Source organism: Aphelocoma coerulescens, chromosome 1A (genome assembly GCF_041296385.1).
Source record: "Aphelocoma coerulescens isolate FSJ_1873_10779 chromosome 1A, UR_Acoe_1.0, whole genome shotgun sequence".
Lineage (NCBI taxonomy): Eukaryota > Metazoa > Chordata > Aves > Passeriformes > Corvidae > Aphelocoma > Aphelocoma coerulescens.
The window spans coordinates 57272771-57293497 of record NC_091014.1 but is presented as its reverse complement, the minus strand read 5'-3'; the positions used below and the strand labels follow the sequence as shown (position 1 = coordinate 57293497).

The following is a 20727-nucleotide window of genomic DNA, read 5'->3' as shown; positions in this document are numbered from 1 at the left end:
TTACAACAATAAATTAAACCAAGTGCTGTCTTGGAAGACGTTTTCTTTTCTTGGTCTTCCCTTTGATTACTGTTTGTTCTTGTTTTACATATATATATAGATATATATATAAAAAAAATAAATTTTAGGTTGAGAATTATGTAGAAACAGTGAATCTTAAAGTTATCAGGATCACAGGCCCTGATTTGCTGCAGGCCTGGCAAATACAGTTCCACCTCTGCCAAGGCTTAGGATGAACTGAACTCTTTGGTCTATACGTGGTGTTCCAGTGAGTGACTACTAGAATAGGTGATAAGAGGAGAATTTAGAGTGAATTGTCTCAGGCGTTTTGTCAGCACAATTCTGTCAAATGCACAGACTTGAGAGGATGTTGGAGTGACTGCAGATTATGGGCACCACAACAGAACTTACTGCCCTGACCCTAACTAGTAACAGAGAGATTGCATGGGGTCAGGAGGTTGTCCTAAACACATCCCAGAACTGGCTGAAGCTGGTATGAGGGGGCTTGCACTAAAACAGGTGAGGAACCCTCAGAATAATCTGTCTTCCTCAATACCATGAGAGTAAAAATCTTCAGCAGCAAACAAAACACCCTGGGAAAGCTAAAATAGCAGTTTCCACAGTGAAGACCTAGCCACAGCCTTAGTTTTCTCACACTTTATGAGAAGGAGATATCAGATTTCTATTTAGAAAGGGCCTAGAAAGGCTAGGATTTGTAGCAGTACCCTAAGACCCAGGATTTTAGCCCTGAAGCTGTTTATTTCAGAGTTTACTGTAAGAACTGAGCCATATGGACTTCATCAGAGAGAACAGTCAAGAGGATCATCAATGTTAAGTATCAAGGGATGTAAATCTGTTTCAGAGAGTAAGGCAGTGTAGGTAACTGTCATACTATTTCTCCTTCTTTCGCTTGGTAGTGACAAGGAAAATGTTAGCAATGTACTACCTAAAGCTTTTTCTCACCATGGAAGCAATTCAAGCTATTTCTGACCAAGAGTACCATTCTACAAATAGGTTTTTTTTGTATTTGACACAGTGGGTCAAACTCTTTATTTCCTTTGTACAGAAAGACCAATTACTAGTGCTGAGGGGAGTGTGCCTTAGGAATTTGCTGAGGTGGTAAAATCACTAGACATTGCAGACTGGTGTGGTTGGGGAAGCTACTGATGTACCATTTTCTCTCAGAAGTGTCAATATTCTGCTTTGCCTTTGTGTGAATTTGAAGACAAATACTTCAGTGGGGAGAAGTAGCAACCCAGTTTGCCTCTCACTTATTTTTCCTTGGAATACAGGAAACTCCACATAAGAACAAGCTGAGAAAGAGTCCTTACACCTGCCTTGTAGTCTTTTTGTCTTGCCCTTGAGCCTATTATCAAATCTGGGCCTGATGATCTCAGTCAACCCAGAGTCTTAACATCCATCTGTTAGCGCTAAAGCCAGTCTGCCTGGCTCAGTTATTAGGATTAGGGAAAAATGTCTTGTGACTCCAAGTTATGTTCTCAACTTAGTTGTCTTGGGGCCTGGCATAAACTATAGCATGCCTTGCCCTTTCCCTCTCCTCCCACACTAACCATGAGTTAGCCATATACTGGGACATTTCTGACCTGCAGGGTCAAATGCAGCTACACATCCACTCAGTAGCTGCCTTGCTGGATAAAGCAGAGCATTAATTGTAGGCTTTACTGTCTTTCCCAGTTTTACTGGTAACAGTAAGGAAGGTTACGAACCAACTTGCTGCAAAGACTGAGCACGAACTAGTCCTTCATTTCAATTAACAGTGCTTCTGTAGTGAAAGGCCAAGAGTTAAAGTCGACTTGAGACACTAGTCAAAATTCCAAGTGTGTACCTTTGTTGTGGTTGAACTCCATCCAGGAACTAAGCACCACACAGCTGCTCTCTCTCACCCGCCATGTCCCCAATGGGATAAGGGAGAGAATCAGAAGGGTAAAAGTGAGAAAACTTGTGGGCTTGAGATAAAAGCAGTTTAATAATTGAAACTTGTGGTTTTGAGATAAAAGCAGTTTAATAATTGAAACAAATTAAAATAATATTAAATTGTAATAAAAATGAAAATAACAAAGAGAGGTAAATAAAACCCAAGAAAGACAAGTGATGCAAATGAAAACAATTGCTCACCAGCAACTGACTGATGGCCAACCAGTCCCCAAGCTGTGCCCCAACACCAACCTTCCTGCAGTTTTATTGCTGACCATGACACGATATGGTATGGAATATTCCTCAGGTCAGTGGGGTCAGCTCTCCTGGCTGTGTCCTCTCCCAGCTTCTTGTGCACCTTCCTCCTGTCTGCTGAGGTGGGGCGAGAGGCAGAAAAGGCCTTGACTCAGCGTAAGCACCACTCACCAGTAACTAAAGCATCCCTGTGTTATCAACAGTTTTCAGCCCAAATCCACCAGCTTTTGACACCCACCAGCTACTAGGAAAAAAGTTAACTCTATCCCAGCCAAATCCAGGACATACATGCATGTCTTATAAAAGACACAAGGACATTGATCTTCTTAATTGAGCAGAACAAATTTAAAGGCTGTACAACTATTTTTCTGGCTGACATTGGGGACATCCAGAAAATGAGAAATGAGTGGCATTTCTCAGTGGAGAAAATGTCTCCAGTTGGTCATCTACTTCAAGATCCATATAGTGGCCTATAGCTTCTGGATCAGGAAAGAATTGAAACCAAAAAGGAGGTTAAGTGCTGAGTACTGCAGTACTCAGTCTAACTTATTCTTGGCTTTTGGACAAGAATCTCAAAGCATGTCCTTGGTGCTTCAGCTATACATACAGATGTACATCTCTGATAAGGTAGATAGATAGAGCAAGCCATGCACTTAAGAATGGACTCCGAAACAGCTGGTGTGCTTGTGAGAGAAGGACACTGCTATAGCTGAAAAAAAAATTGTTTTAAAGCCATCCCTTTCTGGAATCTCATCTCTTACTCCATGATTTAGGTGATATCCCTGAGATACTTTCCCCCTGAATTTATCTTTCATATCAGTATTTAGAAGTGACTTTACTTGGTGGGGCTGAGGCACCCCTTTCCCTCCCTGTGAAAACCAGGCCACTGAGCAGCATGGGTTTCCACAATTGCCAGTCCACACAGACACAAAATGGACCCTGAGTCACTAGCCTTGGTGTTTCTGCAAGTACTCTTTGTGCAGTTTTAGCTGGTTAATAATAAAAAGCACCAGCAGACATTACAGCAAGAATTTGTGTTTTCCCCATATTTCAGATGGCATCTAAGCAAAAATGGATGTAAAAAATAATAATAAATAATGTCCTTGGAAGTGATAACAGTTCTGTATAAAGCAGTCCATCTGTATATCATCACAGTCTTCTCCAAAGCATTTTGAGCCTCATTCAGACTGTGATTGCCATGTGACATGCACAAAGTGGGACAAAGCAGTACAAATAAGAGTTATTTAAAACATTGTCTTCTTTATAGAAGCTATTGGATTAGGCTGTTGGACTTAATCCCATTCAACGTCTCTGAAGGCCAGGCTCAGAGCGGCAGGGCTGACAGGTGCTCTGTATCCCTGCAAGCAAGCGCTTGCTCTCCAGCCGGGCACTTGGCACTTGCCTAGCCAAACTCCATTCCCTGCTTCGAGCCCTTGATTTTGCAGCAGAGGTTAACGGGACCTACAGTGGGCTTTGGTCTACCCGAATACAACACCTCTTCTGGGTAGTTCACCACGTGTGCTAAAGGTTATCTGCAGGAAGGGGAGCTGTGTCTGCACGACCGGCAAAGCTGGCGTTGGTGAGCTCGGGTCTCAGAGATGACTGCCGGTGTTTTCCCCTCCGTGCTTCCTGGTGGCTGAGGCAGTGATGGCACGTAGCTCCTGTGACAGGAAGAGGTGATGGCCCTGACACGTACTGCTGGCCCAGTGGGTGCGTGAAGCTGCCCAGTGCATGAGCTCAATACAGCAATAAGCAAAACATTTATAATGATAGTGCTGCACTGCCCTATGCTGCGTTCCTCAGTGGGCGCTCAGCCGGCCTCCGGACACCACAGCCATGAGCGAGACGGGTGACTAAACTCGGCGCGATCCCGTGGCTCCCCTGAAGCTGAGGTGGCAGGGGTGGCAGTGGGGGGCCAAGATGGTGCGTGGAGGGGCGCCTCACTACCCCCATCGAGAGAGTATGGGAACCAGGGCAGGAACATATTTAAAGCTCCCTTTGCAGCGCAGTGCACAAAGGCGGGCACACACGACCTGAGGCGCTGCCCCGTACCCTGCGGTGCATCTCCCACTCACTCGCCGGCTCTGCGGGGTCGGTGTTCCCGTCCCTGAGGCGGGGCGGGGGCGGTGCCAGCCCGGACGGACGGGGCCCTTCCGTAAACACCACCCAGCCCGTCCCCGGCCTACCCCCCGCACGCCGGCACGGCCCATTGCCAGCGCGGGGGAGTCCGCCGGAGCGTCTCCCCGTGTCGCCTCATCTTTCTCAACGCTTAGTGCTCGGTCGCAGGGAGAATGAGAAGATGTGTGCAGCTTCTAGGGCGATAAGCGGAGGCTGGCCCAAGCGCCTCGGATAACTCGCTGCTGGCAGGCAGGAAAAGGTGATGGTCCTCCCCCACTCCACCGTCAGAGATGGACGTGCCCGAGGAAGACACTAATAGTCCGGGCTGGGTCTTTAAAGCCTGGGGGGGGGAATCTGTGTGCGGCCCCGGCGAGCGCTGTGCAGGACGGCGAGGGGCAGCGGTGAGTGACCGGCTGGGGACAGCAGGGCAGGGCAGGGCTGCGCCGAGCGGCCCGCGGTGGTGACACGCGGCGGGGTGTCCGGGCACGCACGGGCGATGAGCCGCGGGGTGAGTCCGGGTCAGCGCTGTTTCGGGGGCTGTCACCGTCCTGTGTGGTGCGGGTGACAGGGAGGTGGCGGACTGGCCCGTCGCTCTGCTGCCCCGGTGGGGCACCTACTGCAGCAGGTGGGTTTCGCAGTTCCTGCGCTGGGTCCGTAGTGCTCCCCTTGCCCTGTTTCTCCTGGGCTTTTGCCATCCCTTAGTGTCCGCCGGGACGATCCGCCCCGATGGGCGCAGCCTCAGGGTCCCCCCGCTGCAGCCCCGGTCAGCAGGGTAGGGGCACCCCGACACCTCCCCGGCGAATGGGGGCCGGGGCGCTGAGGGGCGGGTGCCCGGGCTCGCCTTCTCTGGGGCTGACAGGGAACGTCCCCTTCTTGCTTCTCCCCCAGCCTCCCTCCCCCCGGGCCCGTCCTTGGAAACGGTGTTTGTTTTGGTCGGCGAGTGCCAAACTCCTGCCTTTGCTAACTGTTAAAAACATGGGGCCGGAGGAGGAGACAGGCAGCGAAACAGATGGAGGAAGAGGAGGAGCCGCCGGCTCCCCTCGGTGTCGCTCCCCCCGCGGGGGAGGGGAGCGGGCAGGGCGGCCCGGCTCGCTTCGGGGGCCGCAGCCCCTCGTCCCATCACCGACCTGCTCGGGTGGCGGTCACTGCCGCGGCAGCGCTGCGGGCACTCGGCCGCATCTCACTCTGGCCGATACAGTTTTTCAGCCCTCACGAAGAGAAGTGTCTGTCCAAAGGGAACAGCCGTGGAACTAGCAAGCTAAAGGGGAGAAATGTCGACTGTAAGCTGTGAAAAATGAGGCGGGAGGAAATGCAAGTAACTCTTAACAAAGGCTCTTTTCTGTTCTCGTGTTGTGAGTGCTGGCAGAGGTGGAGTCAGTGAAAGCGAAACTCGAGACCAAATGAGATTCAGTCGGTGCCAGCTTGAAGATAGTAAGAATGTAAGCCCAGCAGAGTAAGCAAAGTTAAGACCTTCATAGTGGTAAAACTGGACAGAGCACTCATAAGTCTCTGTGTCCATGCACACTTCCTTTGAACAAAACAGGGCTATGGAAAACCTTTCCTTGAAGATGGTCTCTCAAGAAAAAAACCCAACAAACTGAAACTGTCTTCCTCTCTCCTCCCCCTCAGGTGCTTCGTAAAATAACTTCTAAAGCAAATCTTCAGAAATAAAAAGTGTGTTTGTGTCTTGTAAAACTAACCTGATCTTGCAGTCTTGATAAGTTCTAAATGAAGAATTGAGTTGGGTGTTGTGGTAACTGATTAAGAGCAAAATGCGTCTAAGCATCTACAGTTTTGTATTTATTTTCTTTTTACTAAAAAGAATAACCCTCAACTGTCTAAATAGCAGAAACATGAGAATTTATTTCCTCATTGTTAAATTAGCTAGAATCTTGGGGATGGTACATTTAGAAGATACTTTTAGCTTGGTCTCCCATAGAGTTTATCCTTAAAAAAATCCTACAAATAGTACTGATTGAAAGAAGGTAAATGGTGGGATGAAGCCCTCTGTGATGGTGTCCAACCTAATATAAATGTGGGTAGTCTTTAATGAAGCAGAGTAATGCGGGTTGTAACCCCAGGCTGACCCTTTAATAGAACAGTTTGGATATTAATCTGTGTATTAAAACAAAAGACTAATATGTAACAAGTAATGAGCAAATAAAAAAATAACAAGATGGTATTGTTTATCCAAGATGGTGAGTTACAAAGAGTTCTTGCAAGGCTAAAGGGCTTTTTGAAATATTTTTATGTGGCTGTTATACTAATTTAAAGTTCTATATGAACTTGGCCATTAGTTATTAATGAGAACTTCTGTGCTGTCTACACAAGTGTAAGGAAAATCAGCTCTTCCAGTGTATGCCATAAAGCAAGGACTAAGTGACTCAGTTGTCTATTGTTGTAACAATTAGAAATGCCATTTTTGGTTTGTACTTACCTTTCATATGCTCAATGACTGTGCTTTTGCCTAAGTGTTTTAGAGGGCACCTGCAGGTTCTTCTTGTATATTCATGTTTGTTTAGTTTGATGTGTTTATCTTTTAAACTTAGAATTTAGCAATAATGTTCTGAATCCACAGAGTACACCCATTCTTGCTTCCCATTGTGTTTGAAGCATTCTACTAGGAAATGTATTTAGCGTGGCAAAAGATTGCAGTGGTTTTTTGTGTGTCATCTCCTGTTGCAATGTTGAAACTTCTTGCCTAAATGAAGGCTTCTAAAGCACTCTACTGACAGCTCTGCTGTCTGTATGTGTGCCTACATTGTAGGAGCAGATGTGGTCTTGATACATCAAAATGTCATGGGTGTCTTTGAAATGTAAGTATTTGTTGCCAAAAGATCCTTTGCTGGGACTAGCACTTAAGGACTTGATGTATATAGACTTTTAATTCTACCTTAACCCCTTGATCTTCTTGGAAGTCAAGATCGGGGTGGAAAATGGCGGTGCTGGCTTGCCTTCATGGCTGGTTTAGTGCTTCTCTCAGGAGCACCTTGCAAACCTGAATATTTATTAACATTATCATACCTTGAGGTAAGGGGAAGTTCATAAAATGATGTGTAAATTGTGTGAGAATATTGGGGTTTTTAATGGTCATTTACCTTCTTCCATGTTCTTAACACCTGAACCGAAGTAGTAGACACACCTTGAAGTGCTCACACTCGGCAAGGAACTTGCAAGGCTCTGGGCCACTACACTGCTAACGACGTTAATCAAATCCTTCGATGGACCACATGCTGCAACATTAATCTTTTGGAGGTTAGTTATTTGTATGTAAATAAAGAGGTGTTATACAAGATTAAAGCCTGGAAATACAGTGTTCTTATACTGATCAAAAAAATTAGTTGGAGGGTAATAAAAACTTTGCAGGCTCTGTACAGTGTTACTGTATTTAAGTGAGCAGTTCAACATGAAGAACCTCGAGTATGTTCTACAACTTGTTGGTCACAACTAGTTTCTGGTCAGCGTTAACTCTGAGATCTGTAACACAGATTTTAATTGAAGAAATAGTTTGTCTCTTCTCTAGCACTAACTAGTGACTCATTTCTAATTGTAACTTAAATACAATTTCCAAGCCAAAATATCTCTGCGTTTTGGGTTTTTTAGGTTCTCTTGCAACTCTGTCTTGCTTAGTCAATACTGTTTTAAATATTTTCTTGTTAGAAATTATAAAATTGCTGTTCAAATAGAGTTACGATGCTCAGGATCACAGATAATGCTGCAAGTCTTGAATGCATGACTTCTATGGTCTAGTCAGGTGTCTGTTACTGGCTTCTCCAGTAAAGTGATAAACTGTTAGCAGTGTTCTTGCTAATATGACCAATTCTTTTCACAAAAAAAACCCCAGCATAAAGTATGACATAAATAATAAGGTGCTCAAGTGCATCCTCTTTCCTCTTAGGAGAGGAGGAAGAGTAAACATACACTTAAGAAATGTTAATCATCTCAATTAACAGGGGAGTGCTCATCGGTGTAGTGGCTCATCAAGTTATAAAGGCCTATTCAGGATGACTTGGTACCCAAAAATCAAATGCTTTAAGCTGTAACTAGGTGCCAGCATAAAGAAGTCTTCATTTTCACTACCTTTAGTCTATCCCAGGACCCCACGATATGTTGATTCACATACGTACAGACAAAGATCATCCTTTTATTGCCAAAAGTGGCTTTTTTCCAAGTTCAGCAGTTGCAAAGTGTGGTATTCCCTGCCTACTGAGGTTGGTGTGGCTTAATCGTAAATGAAGTTGTATTGGTTAAATTTGCTGATGGAAACCATTGCTGGCTATGTCTCTTCATGGCCATAATCAGAGATAGACAGCTACTTTTGGTATCTGGGCCAAATTCCTTTAGTAGTAATTGTAGCTGACTTCCAGCTTCTCATTTTAATACTATTATGCACATATTTTTCACTTCCTGTCATGCAGTTGTTAATCATCTGTATCACACTGTGCAGCTGTCCACGTTTTCTGCCATTGCAGATTATCTGCCTGGGAGGCAGTTTCTTTACATAGAAACACTATGAAGCACAGCACTTCTCAGTGGAGGTTGTTGTCTGTACTAAATAGAATATTGGAGGCTCAGAGTTGCCCTTCGACTCAAACCAGAAAACGTATCCACCTTCACCCCTAGGAGGAGTAGTTTGTGGGTCTGTGCCATTGTTGATCTGATTCTGAGCACAAACCCAGCTAAAGCAGCAGGCCAGACTTTCAGCTACACCCTGTCAGAAATGTAATATTCTGAATTACTTGCCTGTTCTGCCCCTGCTACTTCTGTGTTTGCTTCACAGTCATTGCACTTGGTGCAGCCTGTTTGTGGAAGGAAACTCATTGCTAAACACCGCTGCTTGGTGAAGTCGGGTGGGGGATGGTAACATCATGAGATGCCTTTATGGATGTTGAAAACGACCACAATTCTTGCAACAAGCAGCTTCAGGGGTTCATGTGGGTAGTCTTTCATTTTTTAAAATATAACCAATTTAGTGACTGTTTCCAAAATAATCATTAAGGTATGAAACAGCTGAAGGTACAAAGCTTTCTTACAGAAAAGGTATAGTTTGTTGATAATGGTATGATTCTGCATGTCAAGCCAGATCCTTTCCTTTGCTTTTCCCTTTAGGAAAGGCAACTACTTGGTCTTCATCCACAACATAATGATCAGTAGCTGACTTTTGAGAAACAAACAAAAGACATAAGTGCTGGTTTTATGGGAATTGCGTTTGCCTTTCCAGGTCTTGTTTACTGTGTAAACAAGGTAAAGGAATCAGAATGCCTCTCAATGATGACCAGAACAGTGACTCAGATTCTTCACGCCTCTCGGAAAGCACAGCTTCTTCCAGCGACTTGGAGTATTCCAGGCAGAGCTTTAACAGTGATTCTTCAAGCAAACCCAGCTCCCCAGCGTGTAAGCCTATTTCAGCCTTACCTGCATTGTGCATGGCCCAATAAGGCTAACTTACCTTGTTTCTCTTTGCTGTCATGGGTAGAGCCTGGGATTCTGAATCTGTTTAAGAGTATTAAGAGAGAGATCACTCTGCTGTGAAGCAGTGCATCTCCTGTGTGTGGAACACCAGCAGCAGCTGTATCCATGGGGGTCTCCCTGTGCACTCCTTCCCTTCAGAAAGCGTAAGAAAAGTGTGTCACCATGGTCTTCCTAACCTTGACATGGGTAGCAGCCTCCCACTCAACCAGATATGCTTTTGTGCAAAGGATGGGTTTCTTCTGTTTGATCCCTGCACTTAAAAAGAATTAATTCTGTAACTTACAGATTTGTAATACTGTATCAAGTTACATGTAATTAATCTTGAATTTACATTTTTCTTTCATAAATATTAGAATCAAACAGAAAACACACATTTGCACAAGGAAGATAATCTGAGTAATGATAAATAAAACCTTGGTTAAGATGTGGTTCGTGTGTGTCTGTAAGCGTTTGCAGACCGTGCATACCTCTTACATCTATGCAAATGAAGTCTTACATTAAAATAAGCTTGTTAGTGGAGCTGTTAGTGGAGCTGTTAGTGGCAGCTGGCTCTTTGTCTTTCTTGGTTACCAGTCTTCCAAATACTAAATTAAATGATAGAATTTGAGGATTTAGAAACTTTGGGAATTTGCTTTTGTTTTCCAATGTAGATTTTGTTTTATTGTTACTACTAACTCATAGAGAAATGAGTATAACTTACATTCCACAACAGATGAAAGATCTGCTGATCATAAGTGGGGGGGTTTTCAAGTCAGTAGCTTCAGAACCTTCTCAACAGGCAATATAGCCATCATGTGCTCGGAATTATAATGGACATCTGGTATCTCTTACTGCTCATGGTTCTGATTGGATGGCTTTGACAGAACATTTAGTAGGAAATCTGTGGAATGCAAGATCCTGTTTGAAAGGAAAAAAGATATCTTCGTTCAGATGCAGAAATATGAAAATGCTCCTCAAACTGTTTTGAGGCTTGTGTGGTATTTCCCCACAAACACACACACCCCTGATAAGCTAGGAGTTTCCTGAGTTAGTGTTTTAAAAAGATATAAAGACTTGGTAATCTTGGGTTGTTTCTTCTAGAGTACTAGAGCCCAATTAGCAAGAAGTAAATTTTTAGGGTAGTATTTTCAATTGCACTTATCAGCTATAGATATTTGGCTTTAATTGATCTTGTTTGTTCCAGCAGCAAGCCCTCCCAAGGCTATCACATTTGATGAACTGATGGCAGCTACAAGAAATCTGTCAAACTGGACTCTAGCTCATGAAATTGCTGTAAATGCAAATTTTTGCATAAAACATGAAGACTACCCACAAAACAGGTAAGAGCCTGAATTTTGCAAAAAACAGCACTGGTGTTGGAAAGAGAGGAGAAATGAATGGAGCAGTCTAGACCGTGTTTTGGGAGCTGATGATCCAGCACCAAAGAAAGATGTGGTTGCAGGGCATAATATATGGGGAGGTGTGTTTCCCAACAAGTGATCAGTCTCATCTAAAGTGGTTACAAGGATGAAAGCCAGTTGGGAGTCTTTTTTGTATCTAATTGACTTACCCCACAGCTTTGCAGGCACAGTGAAACAAATTGTACACAAGGCATTTTGGGATCATTTGGAATCTGAACTGAATGAAGATCCTCCAGAATATGAACATGCTATCAAGCTCTTTGAGGAAATTAGGGAGGTAATGTTCTTCCTTCTCTGTATTGTTCTGTCAGCTTAGCTCTGAGAGTCCCTTAGTTCGCTGAAGGGTCTACTTAACTTTTGAGCCAACACCTTCTAGTTCTTCCTTTTATAATATGAAGCCACGATTATTCAGAACTGAAAATAGATGTCTGTTTGTAGTATATTTATATTAACCAGTAATATGGCCACAAACACACAGTGGCATGTTCACTCAGCTGCATAGTGATGAGTTGAAAGTAATCTCTTTTCCCAACGCTTCACATCTCTACTAGCCTGTTTACAGAACCACAGTGTGAGCTTAGGGCATGAACAGGAGTATAAACATGACTGCACCTGCCTACTTAGACTTCATTGTTTGATTATTGCACAGGTGAGCATACAAACCTTCAATCCTGGCACAATAGTAAGTCTTTCAGAATTTTAAGTTAGTAAATGTTTGTTTTACAGGGTAGCCTCCCTTTTGAAGGAGTCTAGTTGTTGACTTGCTTTTTGTTTCACAAATGGCTTTGAGCATTTTTGCAGAACTGTACTGGTTTGGGTTTTTTTCAAACAGTCCTTTTTTTCCCACTACCTTTGATAATGTTCAGTCTTAAAATGTCTGGTTATAATCTGTCATCTATATACATGACATTAATATTAAAATTCACTCAAGTGTGCTTACTAAGTGGTTTGGTTTTTATTGATAAGCTTTTCTTTTTTTTCCCCTCTCTAATTTAGATTCTTCTTTCCTTCCTGACTCCTGGAGCAAACAGGATTCACAATCAAATCTGCGAAGTTCTAGATACGGATCTTATAAGGCAGCAGGCAGAACACAATGCTGTTGATATTCCTGGGCTAGCTAACTATATCATCAACACTATGGGAAAGTTATGTGCTCCAATAAGAGACAATGATATACAACAGTTAAAAGCAACTGACAATATTGTAGAGTTACTGAGGTTGGTATTTGAGTGTGGTTTTTAGAGAAAAAAATCTCTCCTCTGAAAGTGTATTGAGCAGTAGAAGAGGGGGAGGGGTAAAGGAAAGGAAGTCTAAAATTGTGTCAGTTTGCATAACACCTGTTCTCAAACTGTAGGAAACCTTACTGAAGCATTAAAGGGAAAGAGCTCTGACACACTGGCCATATTGTGTATCTTACTTTGTAATGAAATGGGTAGGATACCTAGATGGAACCAGGCAGCTCTGAATATCTAAGACAACAACTCTTGCAATAATCTGTGTTTCAGAAACTTTTTTCTGTCTTGTTCATTCTTACAAAGTGTAAGCAGCAGACTTGTACTGTTCCCTCTTGAATAGTTAATTGCATGCTTCTTCTGGAAGGCCGAACTTTGGATTTAAAAGCACTTTAGTTAAGATCTTATTACTTGAACTTGAGCAAAACATCTGCACAACAGGGCAGAAAACAGTGCTCCTTAGGTACACTGAAGTATTAATAGTAAATGGTAGTTGTTCTACTGTTCGTTCATATGCAGGGATCAAAGCAACTAGGTCAGAAGGATTGTTTCTCTTAATGCAATCAGTGACCAAAAAGTTAAAATCTGTTCATTTGGGCTGAAATGTACCAATTCATGTAGTTCTTGAAAAATTTACTGTTACAGGGATGTAGCATTTAGTGATGCTACCTTAGTCCTGTCCTTTCTAATTTAGACCAAGCCTTATAAACACTACTCCTTCAGGAATTCCAGATGGTAGGTAACATACCTGTTACTCTGAAATACCAATGAAGGAGTTCACTTCTCCCAGAATTGAAATTAAAGTGATAATGTACAGGTACTTCACATGTGCTGGTGAAAACCAATAGAATAAATTAAATTGGGAAATTTTAAATTTCTCTTTTCAGACAAATATTCCATGTTTTGGACCTGATGAAAGTGGATATGGCAAATTACACAATTAAAAGCCTTAGACCGTACCTCTGGCATAACTTGGTGGACTATGAAAGAACAAAATTCCAGGAAATTCTTGAAGAAACACCAAGTATGTACCATGCTATTTTTAATTTAAACTTCTCTTTAAGAAAAGACTATTTAAATGTGTGCTTTGAAAAATCTGTAAGTTGCAGTTAACTTAGAGGAAAACTTCAATTTCTTGTCTGTATCTAAATAAGGGAAAAGTTTTTTGACAAGCAAGCTATCACTGGGTGATTGCTTAACTTGCTATCTAGTTTGTCTGTCTGGGGCATTTTCAGACAAACTTACATTTACCAAATGGGTTGGTGTCTGAAAAACAAACAAGTGGTGACTCTTGTTGTCTGGATGCAGAAGCCCTACATAAGATGAGACTTTTCTCTCTTGTGTGTGCAGCAGTTCTGTTGTTAGTGTGAAGTAAACATGTAAAAACAGTTAGTGTGCCTGAAAGGTGGAAGTGGTAAGATCAATGTTTTAATAAACAAAAGGCAGGCTCTGAAAAAAATTTCTTAGATGGCACAAAGTCAACTTGATGCACTATTACAGATTTTTGCGTAATGTGGTTAAACAGTGTTCAGAAATACATCCTCTAAGAAGAGTAAGTAGGCTTACTAACATCTAGAGCAGGGGCTTCTAAAATGGGAGCCCTGAGCCACTGATGGGGCCTGCAGTGTTCATATATGCAGCCTGAGAAAACCTCTACTACAACAAATCAAATGTTTTAATCTTCCTTCACCTCTGCTTTTCAGTCTTATGCCCCAACTGATGAGTGGCCTCTCTGAAAAAGGGAAAACAGTCCTTTGGGAACTTAAACTTTGAGGCTTTTATTACCTAAAAATCTTGTCTGAAGTCTAATAATTTGTGGCTGGGTTTGTACAAACTAGGTAGAATTTCAAGGTAATCAGTGGAAGAAAGTGAGTGAGGGAATTAAAGTGTCAGACTCAGCTGTCCATTATGTTTAAGTCTTCAGAAGTTAAATTCTCTTAGGTATACAACCTTCTTCTCAAGGTAGTGCTTATTTTGATGAAGGCACGCAGTAAATCTGTGCTATTTGCAATGCTTAGGTGCCCTGAATCTCACAACAGAATGGATAAAGGAATCAATAGAAGATGAATTGTCATCTGTTTCTGATGAGTCTTCATCATCCCCTGGTGCTGACAGTAGTTCAAAACCAATTATTAGTCCTACACTGGTGCTAAACAATGGCTACTTGAAACTGTTACAATGGGATTATTGCAAAACAATTCCAGAGGTAAGAAGTTATATTTTGGTGTCTTCAGATTACCAGCTATATGAAATAACTGGTGTGATATACTAATCCTGCTATTGATGACAGTAAGTGAATATTCTCTTGCACTCCATAAATTTCTGCACAGTAAGTTTGAAATTTGGAGATTGTATTCTAGTCCAGCTTCTGAAATTCGAGATGGGCAAGTCAACAACCAGAAAAGAGCAAGGTAAAGGTTGTTTTCCCTCTTTCCAATCACAGCTCACCAGCTCCACCCTAAGAGCAGCCTTGGCAGTGGTCAAAGGCTGGGCCTTGTACTGACAGTACTTGGCTTTCTGTATCTTTAAAAGAACTGATTGTAGCATCCTGTTTCCCTAACAGCAGCAGGAATTGGTGGGATCACTCTTTAGAACAGAATCAGTAAAAACTTGAAGGCCTCTAAAGTAGGTATTTACCCTTTCTCAGTGCATGTAAACTATTCCTTCAAGAATCAGCATTCAGTTTTTCCCTTCACCTCCTGATTACCGACCTCTGCAACTTTCCATAAAGCCACTGTGAAATTTGCCATCGGTCAGGGCTAAAATTTGCATTTCCAGGGAGGGCCTTAGCTACACATAGGGTGGCCTGGCAGAGAATTTGCTAAATACGTGGGGATGCTCTTGGTGTTCGCAGTCAGGGGACAGAAGGGAAACCACTTTCTTACCTTTCTGCAAACAGTTTTGAGTAAGAACCACACACAGGTATCCTCTGGTGGATCTAGTACTATGAAATGGCTGGATGTTAATGCCCCCATGCTGCTCAGGATGAACTCTTTCTAACCTAAAATTAACTCCAGCTACATTTTGCTGTGGGAGTTACTTATGTTCTTGGTATGATCAGCTGGCTTTTTGCCTGGAGCGGGTTATGTATCACTTGCAGAACCTGCTCTGTTGGTTGAACTGGTGGTTGTCAAACACAATTGTTCATCATTATTCATCAGTTACAAATCTTGGCATATTTTCAAAAGACAGCCAAATCCAGAAGACTATTCTGTCTGTAACTTGGTCATTACAATGTTCTGTGGGTCCTCTGAGCATTCCATGTCACAGGCTGAATTGTTGGTTGCAGATTTGTCAGCAGTGATGAGGAGTAAGATGCAATGTCCTCAGTTTCCTCATTGCTTTCCTTCCCACCACAGGCTTACTTCTGGAACTTGTAACATAATGCCACTTCATGCTATACTTCATATTTAGGGTACTTCTGGCTTTGTGTATTTGTGATTACAAGTAGTAATGCTTCATAACTATATCCTAGACCTGTCCTTTTCCTGTATCTCTCCTTCCTTATTCCTAAACTAGTATTATTGTTTCAATTCTAGACTCTAATAACAGATGAAGTTCGTCTTCAGGAGTTGAGAGAAAAGCTCAATCAATTAAAAATCATAGCTTGTGTTTCTCTCATAACAAACAACATGGTGGGTGCAGCAATTGTAGATTTGCCTGATTTTGCTGACCATCTGAAAAGGATCTCCCTTCCTCTTCTTGAAGGCATGAACAAGAAGTAAGGCCTTTTTTTTTTTACCCTTATTTTTCTTGAGAGGAAACAGTTGGAAGCAATTCTAGTGTCATAGCCAGTGCTTGTTACTAATAGGAAGATAGCAAATTTTAATCTATATATTCCCTTTATAATACAAGGCCACTATATGTTAGACATGTGTTTTCAAAGCTAGATTTTAATGAAATCTCATCTCAGTATCAGTGTGCAGATTCTGGAGCCTACTAGTAAACTTCATTCATACACTCCAGTGCTGGAGAGATTGTGACAATGCATTCACTAAATTTTCTCGCCAGTTGCTTCAAACTTGTTGTAGGTAGTTCCAAGTTACTTGGCTGCCTATTTCTTTGGCTGCTTATACTACAGGCAAGTCTGATGTATGTGACTCTCTTTTAAGAGAGTTTTCCACTCTGCTTTTTCTTGTGAAATGCTATGCACGTGACCCAGGAAAACACCTAGGCACAAGGATAAAGTGAACTGGTGTCGCTGCTGCACACTTGAAATTACTTTTCCCATTTGAATCACAATTAGGTCCTTCTTTTATCTTCCACATAGAGGTTTTCTTGTATCTGTAGATTTACATAAATCTCCAGCAAAAGATGAAAACTTCAAAATTCTCTCATTGCAGAGACCAGGTTGAAAATAAAAGGGAAAGGAGACAAGTGAGAGTCTTTACAACCTATGCTACAGAAACTGCAGAATTTAATGCTTTTTTGTTTCTTCCAGAAGTTTTGATTTGAAGGAGGCTCTGAATGCTATTGGTGTCCAGATTTGCAGCACAGTGAACAAGTCTCTAAGTGAAAGAGGTCTTCCCACTCTTAGTGAAGAAATGCAGAGTAATCTAATGGGTCAAATCGCTCATATTGTTGAGAAGAATAATCCTGTCTGTTCTTTGATTGGTTAGTAAGATACTACATAATTGTCATATTGTATGTGTCTATTTATAAATTTACTTCTAGCAAGCTTAATAGGCTGTCTAATTATCTTCTAAAAGCATGTTCTAACTGCAGTAAAATACTGGCTCAGCTAAACCTAAGGAAATGTTGTTTACTTAGAGCATGGTTAGTCACAGCTAGAAATAATTCTAAAAGTGCCTGTAGAGACAAGCCTGGGCAGCCTAGTATTTTGGAGAAGAATTTAGAAAAATGAGTGCTATTCAGTCTCCTTTGTGTCTGTTCTGGGTTTAAACCTAGTGGGGTTTGGTTGTTGTTTTTTTGGTTTTTTGTTTTTTTTTTTTACTCTGAGTCTACTTCATATTAGTTAATGTAACTTGTTGCAGTGGGTTTATGCTGTGTCCACCTTGCAGTAGCCAAATTTAAGACGCTTATAGTATTGTTTGTCATCCCAACACAATCTTGGGAAAGAGCTACTGCTTACATTTTTGGATTTTTTGCTGTGCTGATGTGCAGGGTGCTTATAAAGTGACTATGGCTTCATCTTGGGTTTACATTTGTTCTGAGCATACTTTATATTCCATTTCAGACAAACGAATCCAGCTCTTCATGAGAAGCTTGCTTGCTCTACCCAGTTCTCAGAAGTGTATGCCTACTATGCCAGGAGGCCTTTCTGTGATTCAGACAGAGATGGAGTTGCTTGGATCTCAGTATGCAAGCATTGTAAACTTCAATAAAAAAGTGTACGGGCCATTCTATGCAAACATACTTAGAAAACTGCTTTTTCCTGAGGCAGCAGTGGAGAAAACAGAAGCAGAAACATCTAGCAATTAAAAAATGTACCCTTTTTTTAATCTTCCAAGACAGTGGGGAAGTCACGTCACTAAGAACAGCCTACTCCAGTGACTGTTGATGGAAAAAGGTCTTGTAAAATCTATACAGATTGTTTCTGAAATTCACTGTAAAGAAATTAATGTGAAGGTCATATATATATGTATTTTAAAAGAAAAATATTTGTCTAATGGATTGTCACATGTAATAGCCAGCAAATTATTAATTTCAATAGCAAACATTTATTATGACTTGCAGTGGCAAAGAGCTGGCAATGTACTTACTGTTTTGCCACCATCAAAACAATGTTATTTTTCAACTCAAATATATCTACATATAGCAATACATATTATAAAATGACAAAGCAACTGTAGATAAAATGCACTATGCTTAACATTGTATTTTTGTAGAGTAACATCCCAGACAACAATTACATTTCTGAAAATACTTTGAAGAAAAAAGTATAGCATAACTGCTTTAGTAACCAAACCCAGGTTCATACTAGGCCAAATTCGGGTACTCTGCAATTACTGGAGCCAGAACTTTGCCTCTGTTACATTAAGGAATGCCAGTGTTATAAGCTGTTTGCAGAATAGCAGTTACAGAAGCAGCATTCACCACTTCAAGTAGGAATCATTCAGAACTTCTCAAATGTAATGGAGATTAACAATAAACACCTAAGAAACATGATGTTTGGGGGGGTGGTGGAGTAAATTTCTGTATATAATGTTTATAAGCATTTTGTTTATTCAGTGGAGGTCATACAGATCTTTAATACGTGTATGTACTGATCTTTGATCTTAATGGGTGGGTGTTGAGTATTTTTAAGTTAGGTCTTTCTAACCTTTATTCCCAAAAGCACTTAAGACTGACCTTACAGTGTACCACAGAACAAGTACCCCTTTCATGCCCTCATCCAACAGAATGTAAGGTTTTCACAAGAAAAGCAAGAACCCAAGCAATTAGTTGGTTTTGAAAATGTGATTAGATTTCACTTTTTCATGGAGTCTGTGAGAAATGCTCCTGTTTTCCTCAAATTCCTTTGGACTGGGCCCCAGTGCTTAGTCCCCATTTAAGGCCTTGGGAATCTTGCATACAGAAAATGAATAGGATTGAAATTGAGAAATGTGGAAGTGAACTTCTTTAAGTTTACACAGGCTTTATTTTGCATATTTCAGATTACTGGGATTACATAGTGCTGGAATACATATTATAGACATGTTCTTGTCTATGAAATTGAATAATTTACTTGAAAGTGATATTTTAATATATTACCATATAATACTCCTTTTAAGATGTCATATATAGAAAATCTCAGTGTGGTACAAGTTAGAGCTTGTTTTTAATATTTTATATTACAATCTATTTTTTATGAAGAGACAAAAATAACCTGTAAAAGCTTAATGTGCCACACAAATTCTTTATGTACATTACTGTGTCTGTCATAAAGGTCTAAAAAAACCTGGGCATTATTAGCACTGTGGTTTTGTAGTCCATTTCTACAGGATTCTATACCGTTTATAGCAAAGGAAATTACTTCTTTTCAGTTGTTCTTCAGTGTCCAAGGACTTTGGTCACATGTACATGTTAAGGAAAACTCTCTTCAAAATGCCTTTTTAGAGAAATTTCTCTAGTGCACTTCTGTTCTATCCCTTGTTAAAACATTGCACAAAATCAAGATGAACACATACTATAAAGGGAACTGTTTCCTGGAAAACCTGACAGAAAGGAACTCTTAGACTAATAACTGTGCCACTAGGTAAGCCAGGCTTGCTCTGATGAATATGGAATTTTGGTAGGCAGTCCTAAATCATTGAGAGAATGCATTTCAAAAGCAGGTAGGGGAAATGAATCTTGGTGATTTGCTACATCATTAGAAATACCTACATGATTTTGAGCTTCAGGCAAAAGAGGATTTTATGAACATTTGAAGGTGATTGCTAACATGATTATGAACTTTTTATTATAATATTTTATATACATTCTATTGTACAAATAAATATCAAACTACAGCTTTTTAATTAACTGGGGAAACTGTCATACTAGTTTTTACCAGTAAATACTCAAAAGATAGCATTTATTGGGGGGGATTGGTGATTAAGGTGACTTGCAAAGGGCATTTTATAGCATGGCCTGTGTTTCAAGTGATTGTTTAATGTTTTAATTTAATGTTTCAAACATGGACATTGCATCTGTTTAATGTCATGTGTTGCATGCTGTTCATGCTGCTGTGGCTGAAATGCACTTGCCTCTACTCTGAAGTTGTCCTCGTGAAACAAGATGCCATTCTGTAGCAGCTTTGTTAAAAAACAAATACTTGAGGGTTTGTATGCATTAAATCTTGTTTGTGATACCATCAGTGGTGAAAAGTCATCTATACAAACTTTATTAAATGGAATGGACTGTTAAATGCCAAAGATAAATGACTCCACTAATACTCTGTTGTGACTGTTTTTCTGTTACTTCTCATCAGCAGCTCCCCTGTAGAGTAGTGACTTTAACCCAGCTGTACAAATAATATTAAAAGCATTTGCTTGCTCAAATCTGACTACTTGGGAGAAGGATGTATTGGGTTTGCATGGCATAGTTGGGGGGGAACAGCAGTGGCTACAGCAGTGGCTTCTGTTAGCAGCTGCTCCAAGCTTTCCCCCGTGTTCAACAGAGGACTTGCTTGGATTAAACATGGATTGCCACGTATTAAAAAAATTCTCCACTGACTCTGCTCTTCAGGCAGGAAACCAAATGTAAGTGGTCTGAAAATGTTACTCCTCTTTAGGGTAGCGGCCTTATTGGCCAGGGTCGGTGGAGCCCAGACACAACCCTGTGAATGTTACTTGTGTGGAAACAGCCGCAGCAGGCGCGTGTGGGTCTCTTTT

The 20727-nt window shown here is 41.3% G+C and overlaps 1 protein-coding gene across 4 annotated transcripts; it reads left to right on the top strand.

Annotated features, from left to right (window-relative positions):
- The first annotated feature begins 4616 nt into the window (after nucleotides 1-4616).
- TCP11L2 (t-complex 11 like 2) lies at nucleotides 4617-20288 on the top strand. Of its 4 annotated transcripts, none has more exons than XM_069002951.1 (11): nucleotides 4617-4709; nucleotides 7442-7563; nucleotides 9530-9702; nucleotides 10967-11099; nucleotides 11337-11457; nucleotides 12177-12397; nucleotides 13300-13436; nucleotides 14431-14618; nucleotides 15952-16133; nucleotides 16854-17026; nucleotides 17610-20288. In XM_069002951.1, the coding sequence occupies exons 3-11, from the start codon at nucleotides 9567-9569 to the stop codon at nucleotides 17852-17854; spliced, it is 1536 nt and encodes a 511-aa protein (XP_068859052.1). In that variant the 5' UTR covers nucleotides 4617-4709; nucleotides 7442-7563; nucleotides 9530-9566; the 3' UTR covers nucleotides 17855-20288. The 4 variants fall into 4 exon arrangements, with proteins under 4 accessions (XP_068859052.1, XP_068859053.1, XP_068859050.1 ...); XM_069002952.1 differs by having other exon boundaries at nucleotides 10964-11099; nucleotides 16857-17026; XM_069002949.1 differs by having other exon boundaries at nucleotides 10964-11099.
- Nucleotides 20289-20727: the final 439 nt, after the last annotated feature.